The sequence below is a fragment of the Rana temporaria genome, chromosome 6, assembly GCF_905171775.1.
Source record: "Rana temporaria chromosome 6, aRanTem1.1, whole genome shotgun sequence".
NCBI lineage: Eukaryota > Metazoa > Chordata > Amphibia > Anura > Ranidae > Rana > Rana temporaria.
The window spans coordinates 28,248,320-28,256,817 of NC_053494.1; the positions used below are offsets into that span (position 1 = coordinate 28,248,320).

Below are 8,498 nucleotides of genomic sequence, written 5' to 3' on the forward strand. Positions count from 1 at the left end.
CCTCTATGCTCCAACACCTGCACAGGGTACCGGTGCAAATCTGTGCTGAGGTGGGTCCCATACAGTGAATGTGTGGCTATGGGAAGTACTGTTATGGATAAAATGTTTATGAAACAGTATGTTATTGTTTCTTTTGTAGATGAGCGCTGTATGGTTTTCATGAACACTGATAAAGCAAAAGTTGGCAAAAACACATTAGTACATGAAGACCCTTTTTGTATCAGCATTCATCACTGATGCATATCTAACACAGTGAATTGTATCAGCACCAATACTGTTATATATATATATATATATATATATATATATATAATTTTTTTTTTTAAGGACATACATGTTTGTATGAACTCATTTTATTTGTTATTAATAAATTTTATGATTATATAATATTGTTTGCTCAAAATCTGATAATTTCAGCTATGGAACCCCTTTTTTTATTATAAATAAATGCACATTTTTTTCCTTTAAAGAAATGTGCATTTATTTTTTCCTTAAAAAGGTGAATTTAGCATTTAAACCCTTTTAAATTGTGTTATGGTATATTTAGTAATTATGGTACAATAATCACTTGTTATGTAAACAATATATTTACAGCATGCCAATAAAATGGGAACGCATTACATAGTCTTCAAAGGCAGAGCTCATAAAAACACCAACCATACTTTCCCTGCAGTCACAGTGAAAGTGCAGCCAATTAGCAGATGATACTAAAAAACCCTGGAAATTGTGTCTCTGAACCCAAGACAATGGGGGTTATTTATGAAAGGCAAATCCACTTTGCACTACAAGTGCACGTAGAAGTGCAGACGCTGTAGATCAGAGGGGTAAGATCAGAAAAGAGGGGAAGCTCTGCTGATTTTTATCATCCAATCATGCGCGAGCTACAATTCTGTTTTTTATTTTCCTTGCATGTCCCCCTCTGATCTACAGTGACTGCACTTCCAAGTGTACTTGTAGTGCAAAGTGGATTTTCCTTTAGTAAATAACCCCCAATGTTGCACCACATTTAACGACAGGCGACAAGCACCTGAAAAGGGAAAGTTCCTATTGCCTCATAAGTAGTAAACATTTGTCCCTGGCTCAGCTCCGATATGCTGACAAGGAACAGGCACACATGCTCCCCCAGGATGAAGTCAATTGTGACGAAACGACGTAGGGTGAAGCGACGTGCTGACGTCATCACTACATACAGAGTCCCGGAGTGAACGGCTGTGTTTTGGCAGTGTAATTTTTACAGTGACAGTGCATTCTTTTTAAGGACCGATAATGTCACTGGTCCCTATTAAGTGTCACTTGGGGTCAGATTTGTCTGCCACAATTTAAAAAAAAAAAAGAAGATCACCGCCATTGCCAGTAAAAACAAAGTCCATAAAACACAATAACTTTTGCGCGAACCAATAAATATACGCTTATTGCGATTATTTTTTTTTATATGTAGCAGAATACATATTGGCCTAAACCGATGAATACATTTGTTTTATTTTTATTTATTTTTGGGATATGCATTATAGCAGAACGTAAAAAAATCGTATTGTTTTATCCAACATTGTCAGTCTGTTTATAGCTCATAAAAATAAAAACCGCAGAGGTGATCAAATACCACCAAAAGAAAGCTCTATTTGTGTATAAAAAAAAAAAAAAAAAAGACAATTTAGTTTGGGTACAAAGTCGCACGCCCATGCAATTGTCAGTTAAAGCAACGCAGTGCCGTATCGCAAAAAAAATGGCCTGGTCATTAAGGAGGGGTAAACCTTCCGGGGCTGAATATAAATAAAAAAATTATCCAATGCAATGACGCTGCACCCGCACTGCTTGGGGTTTCATTTCTCATTTCATTTAGGAGGAAGTAGAAACCATTTTATTCACTCGATTCGCTCCTCCTCACACCCCCCACACACTCTACTGGTGGACTGTTCCTCTGCATCCTTACAACCAGTGCAGGGCTATGGACCCTACTCTGGTCTTGATGAGCACAGGACCCTAGACCAGTGGATCATGAGGATGCAGACACTGCAGGAAAGAGTGGAGGATCAAGTGAGTCACCTTTCATGTTTCCCCCCAAGGCCTAAAACGTGCAACTGACCCAGCACAGCCCAACTGCAAAGGTTGATTTATTTATTTATTTTCCCCCCCATTAGCCTGGAGTTGGGAGATTATATGTATATATATATATATATATGTATATATATATATATATATATATATATATATATATATATATATATATATATATATATATATATATATATATATATATATATATATATATATACATATATATATATATATACACACATATATACATACACACACACACACACTTTGTTACACTTAATATTTTCTACATGTGTCATTCCTTTAAACAATGAGGACCCAGCAAACTTATTTTCTCATGGTAAAGACTGTTCACATAATATAGCCATAGAATAGGCAAACAATCCTTTGCAATTGCTCTTTAATTGTAAAATAAATATATTACGAGTCTGGAAATACAAATACGAGTAACTGAGCATTGCAACCTACATATTAGGCAGCATACAAAGCTTCTAAATTTACAACACTGAGTCACCGACAAAGCATGAGAGTCACACCTAGACTGTGGCTGGCATATCGAGGCGCTGATTACATGAGCGTTCATTCATCCACCAAAACACACAGCCAGGTAGAAGCTTTGCAGAACACTCACCTACGCAGATTTCCTTCAATGTCTTTGGTAGCTGCAGCTTCCAATTCTCTGAAAATGAAAAGCTACGTTAGTGGAACGATGACATAACCAGCATGAGTAATTAACCACAAGCAAAACACAAACACATGTTATGCAATACACGACTCTTGTTAAAATTATTAGAAATCCCAGAAATATAAAAAAAGGCTATACAAGAGGTCGCAAGAAATTGGACCGTTTGCACCAAAGACACACCCTGCAGCAGGCTTGGTCTTCGTGTCGCTGTGTAGCCCCAGAACTACAAGTCCCAGCCCAACCCAGGATAGATTTACCAGAGCATGTAGAGAGGGGTGCAATACCACAGTATGGGAGAAATTATATCTGTGCTTACTTAACTTTCTTCTTGACTTTCATTTTCTTCTCAATGCAAAGACGTACTGTTCGACTGCCTGGCTTTTCTCCAAAGTGGCCCTAGACAGTGTGCATCAGTAACAGGAACATTAGATTGTAAGCTCCTTTGTACCGTCTACAAATGACATGCTCTGAAATGTCTCAGCACCCCATAAATAACAATAATGACATGCATGCCCAGGTACATCCCTTGCTACAATTAAAGACAATTGCATTTTTTTTTTTTAAACAGGCTCCCTGGCTATAATAAGCAGTCAATACCCAAGAGGCCAGCCTGACAATAACAAACTACACAGATGGATTTAACACCAATAATAATAATAATAATAATAATAATAATAATTAAATGGCAGTGTCGTTGCCTTGTGTAGCTTATCTCCAACTAAAACAAGGAGACCGGGTTCAAGATCAGCTTGCAGGTTTATGAAGCATTACATTTTCAAATCATAAACATTGCCAACATCATAACAGCAAGAAAAACAAAAAACACAGCAAAACAATATTTCACTACAATAATAAGATGTGTTGGAATCATGGAGAACTATCAGAAATTATAATGACATTGGTCAGAATAATCCAAATTTGATTCAGTGTTGAATGGAGACCTCCCATCAATTCTCACCCAGTGTCTGGGGCTACATTGTATATTATTTATATATAAAAAGCACAACATCACAAGTGAAATACAAACTATCTCCGCCCTGCGCTACATTAGTTGAGAAGAATGGGTGTAGATGGCACTGGACTATCAGTGTTGTAGATTGCTATGGAGTGGGCAGAGGGAAAGAATTTGTTTCCAGGGGTCTGTGTCCAATATGGAGATTGGTGGCAATGAGCCCTGTTATGGGCTTTGGCTGCTACCTCAAGTGTGCGTCCTTACAGTCGACTTTGCATATAATATAGAAGAAATCAGGATAAAGGCGCTCCCGGGGATCAAAGAGCCAAGTCATTTGTATTTTATTTAAAGTTTCGGCAATAAAAAGGGGCCAACGTGTTTCAGGGACTAATAACTCCCCCTTCATCAGGGACTGCTAGTAAAAAATAGTTGTGGGGTGATCCTGTTGGAGGGTGCCTTTGGCACATGGACTGTTAGAAGACCTCAGTGCTGGCTGTGTGTTCAGAGGCTGACTATTTTTGCTAGCAGTCCTGATGAAGAGGGGAGTTTTTAGTCTCCCGAAACACGTTGGCCTCTTTTTATTGCTGAGCTTCAAATAAAATACTTACCTCTGATCACCGGGTGCTCCGTTATACTAATATCCTCTACATCAGGGATATGCAATTAGCGGACCTCCAGATGTTGCAAAACTACAAATCCCATCATGCCTCTGCCTCTGGGTGTCATGCTCATGGCTGTCAGAGTCTTGCTATGCCTCATGGGAGTTGTAGTTCTGCAACAGCTGGAGGTCCGCTAATTGCATATCCCTGCTCTACATTATATTAGACAGATTGATAGAAGAAGATGGAAGGAAAAAAAAGAAGATGGGGGAAGGAAGAAAAAAAAGTGTAAGGATGGAGTGAAGAAGGACGGAGCGAATAAAAATGGGCAGAAGGAAGAACAGAGTGGGAAGGAAGGAGCCAAAGGGGTAGGAAGAAATAACAGAGGGAATGAAAGAAGGAAGAAAAATGAGGGAAGGAAAGAAAAAGGAAGAACCAACAGAGGGAAGGAAAGAAGGAAGGAAAAAAAGAGAACAGAGGGAAGGAAGGGAGAGAAAGAAAGCAGGGGAGGAAGAAATGAAAGAGTGCCCCCTCCCTGTATGACGTGAACGTTGCGCACAGCGCCCCCACTGTATGACGTGAACGCTGCGCACAGCGCCCCCACTGTATGACGTGAACGCTGCGCACAGCCCCCCCACTGTATGACGTGAACGCTGCGCACAGCCCCCCCACTGTATGACGTGAACGCTTGCGCACAGCCCCCCCCCCACTGTATGACGTGAACGCTTGCGCACAGCCCCCCCCCACTGTATGACGTGAACGCTGCGCACAGCCCCCCCCACTGTATGACGTGAACGCTGCGCACAGCCCCCCCACTGTATGACGTGAACGCTGCGCACAGCCCCCCCCACTGTATGACGTGAACGCTGCGCACCGCCCCCCCCACTGTATGACGTGAACGCTGCGCACAGCCCCCCCCACTGTATGACGTGACCGCTGCGCACAGCCCCCCCCACTGTATCACGTGACCGCTGCGCACAGCCCCCCCACTGTATGACGTGAACGCTGCGCACAGCCCCCCACTGTATGACGTGAACGCTGCGCACAGCCCCCCCACTGTATGACGTGAACACTGCGCACAGCCCCCACTGTATTACATAAACACTGCGCACAGCCCCCCCACTGTATTACATAAACACTGCGCACAGCCCCCCCCCCACTGTATTACATAAACACTGCGCACAGCCCCCCCCACTATTACATAAACACTGCGAACAGCCCCCCCCCCCCCCTGTATCACATAAACACTGCGCACAGCGCCCTCTCTGTATTACATAAACACTGCGCACAGCCCTCTCTCTGTATTATGTGAATACTGCGCACAGCCCCCCCCCCTCTCTGTATTACCTAAACACTGCGCACAGCCCCCTCTCTGTATTACGTAAACGCTGCGCACAGACCTCTCTCTGTATTACGTAAACGCTGCACACAGCCCCCTCTCTGTATTACGTAAACGCTGCACACAGCCCCCTCTCTGTATTACGTAAACACTGCACACAGCCCACTCTTTGTATCACGTGAATACTGCACACAGCCCCCTCCCTGTATTACATAAACACTGCGCACAGCCCCCTCCCTGTATTACATAAACACTGCACACAGACCCTCTCTGTATTACATAAACACTGCACACAGACCCCTCCCTGTATTACATAAACACTGCGCACAGCCCCCTCTCTGTATTACATAAACACTGCACACAGCCCCCTCTCTGTATTACGTGAATACTGCGCACAGCCCCCTCTCTGTATTACGTAAACGCTGCACACAGACCACTCTCTGTATTACATAAACACTGTGCACAGCCCCCTCTCTGTATTACGTAAATGCTGCACACAGCCCCCTCTCTGTATTACGTAAACACTGCACACAGACCCCTCTCTGTATTACATAAATGCTGCACACAGCCCCCTCTCTGTATTACATAAACGCTGCGCACAGCCCCCTCTATTACGTGAATACTGCACACAGCCCCCTCTCTGTATTACGTAAACGCTGCACACAGACCCCTCTCTGTATTACATAAATGCTGCACACAGCCCCCTCTCTGTATTACATAAACACTGCGCACAGCCCCCTCTATTACGTGAATACTGCACACAGCCCCCTCTCTGTATTACATAAACACTGCGCACAGCCCCCTCTATTACGTGAATACTGCACACAGCCCCCTCTCTGTATTACGTAAACGCTGCACACAGAACCCTCTCTATTACATAAACACTGTGCACAGCACTCTCTATGTATTACGTGAATACTGCACACAGCCCCCTCCCTGTAATACATAAACACTGCACACAGCCCCTCCCTGTATTACGTAAACACTGCACACAGCCCCCTTCTTGCAATAAGAGAACACAGTGTGGTGTCACGGTGCAGAGCTATCATCAGATCCTGTGCACGTCTCTGACGATGATCAGCCTCCATAGTACTGGCCTGGTAATGCGCCATTCAGATGTATGTTGTTGTGTATGATGCGTGTGGGGAGGGAGCTGCGCTGGTCACTATAGGCTGCACCACAGTCTGCACTCCAGGAGACGAGTCTGGGGTGGGACGCTCCAAGCTCCTTATATAAAGGGGGGTGTCACAGTGCAGGGCGGCCATTGCAGTGTATAGGGGAGACCCCGGTGTCCTCTAATGGCGGGGGTCCCGCACTCACCTCATGTATATAAAGTGCACTGCAGGGACATCAGGGGAGCAGCCGGCGGCAGCTGCGGCCTCGGAGAGCCTCTCAGTCCGCCAGAGGCTGCTGCACTGGAGACACGCTCGTCACATCCACCGGCGCCATTTCCTGCGCAGAATTCTCACACACCGGAAGAGGAGGCCGCGCTGCGTCGGGCACTTCCGCTCAAAGCTCGCCTCCAGCCCTGGCCAAAATGGCCGCCCTAGCAACCGCCGCCTAGCAACCGCCCTGACTGCACGGAGAGGGGGAGAAAGGGACGTCCCTAGAATGTATTCACAACCAACACTGTGCAGTGGCCCGAGGACTCCATAGTTAAGGAACAACCCGGCGCTCTGTGTAGTCGGGACAGTCCCTAGAATGAAGCAACAGCAGCCCCTGTTTAGGAGGGACAGTCCCCCTCATGAACCATATCCCTTTTTCTCCACAGCTGCACCTGTCCTGTCTGCTGTATAGAGCTATACAAAGCAATGTGTGTACAACTAATACAAGTGTTCATGTACATTAACCACTTAAGCCCCGGACCATTTTGTAGCTAAAGGACCGGGCCACTTTTTGCGATTCGGCACTGCGTTGCTTTAAAGCGGTAGTTCACCCACAATCCCATGATTTTACCATCGAGACAGGCATTGTAGCGCGAGCTACAGTATGCCTGTCCCGATTTTTTTAACCCCGTACTCACCTTGTAGTCGTCCATCGTAGATTCCGGCTCCCGCGGGGAATGGGCGTGCCTATGGAGAGGGAGGATGATTGACGGCCGGCCCTGGCACGTCACTCTCCCCGAAGACAGCCGGAGTAGGTCTCGGCTCTTCACGGCGCCTGCGCACAGGCTATGCGCACGCGTCGTGAAGACCAAGCCTATTTCGGCTATTTCCGGAGAAGCGTGACGCGCCAGAGCCGGCCGTCAATCATCCTCCGTCTCCAGAGGCACGCCCATTCCCCGGTATCTTCGATGGACGACTACAAGGTGAGTACGGGGGTAAAAAATTCGGGACAGGCATACTGTAGCTCGCGCTACAATGCCTGATTTTAAGGTAAAATAATTTTTTTTTTTTTTTTTCCCGTCGATAGGGTGAACCCCCGCTTTAACTGACGGTTGTGCGAAGTGGCTCCCAAACAAAATTGATGTCCCTTTTTCCCCCAGGGAAATAAAAAAAAATATATTTTTTAATATATATTTTTTTATTTTTTATTAAAGGGCCAAGAGGTCCCCAGGGCCCTGGATGACAAACCCCCCCCCCCCTTTTTTTTTTATAAATGTTTCTTTTTTATATATATATATATTTTTTTTTATTATTAAAGGGCCCAGAGGTCCTGGATGGCAACCCCCCTTTTTTGTAATTTATTTTTATTAAAAAAAAATTATTAAAGGGCCCAGAGGGCCCCAGATGGCAACCCCCTTTTTAAAAAAAAAATATATATATATATTTTTTATATATATTTTTTATTTATTTTTATTAAAGGGCCCAGAGGTCCTCAGGGCCCCGGATGGCTACACCCCTTTGTTTATATATATTTTTCTTTATT

The 8,498-nt window shown here is 44.6% G+C and overlaps 1 protein-coding gene across 2 annotated transcripts in view; it reads right to left on the reverse strand.

Annotated features, from left to right (window-relative positions):
• The window catches only part of LOC120943305 (trinucleotide repeat-containing gene 6A protein-like), a 42,882-nt gene extending 35,753 nt beyond the window's left edge, over positions 1-7,129 (reverse strand). Inside the window, exons 1-3 of one of the 2 annotated variants that reach the window (XM_040356524.1) lie at positions 6,951-7,129; positions 3,057-3,136; positions 2,687-2,734 (exon numbers count right to left, since the gene is read on the reverse strand). In XM_040356524.1, coding sequence (XP_040212458.1) covers positions 2,687-2,734; positions 3,057-3,079 — 71 coding nt within the window. In that variant the 5' untranslated portion in view covers positions 3,080-3,136; positions 6,951-7,129. The remainder of the gene's footprint in view (positions 1-2,686; positions 2,735-3,056; positions 3,137-6,950) is intronic. The other variant, XM_040356525.1, reaches the window with a different exon arrangement.
• Between the last annotated feature and the right edge of the window lie 1,369 nt (positions 7,130-8,498).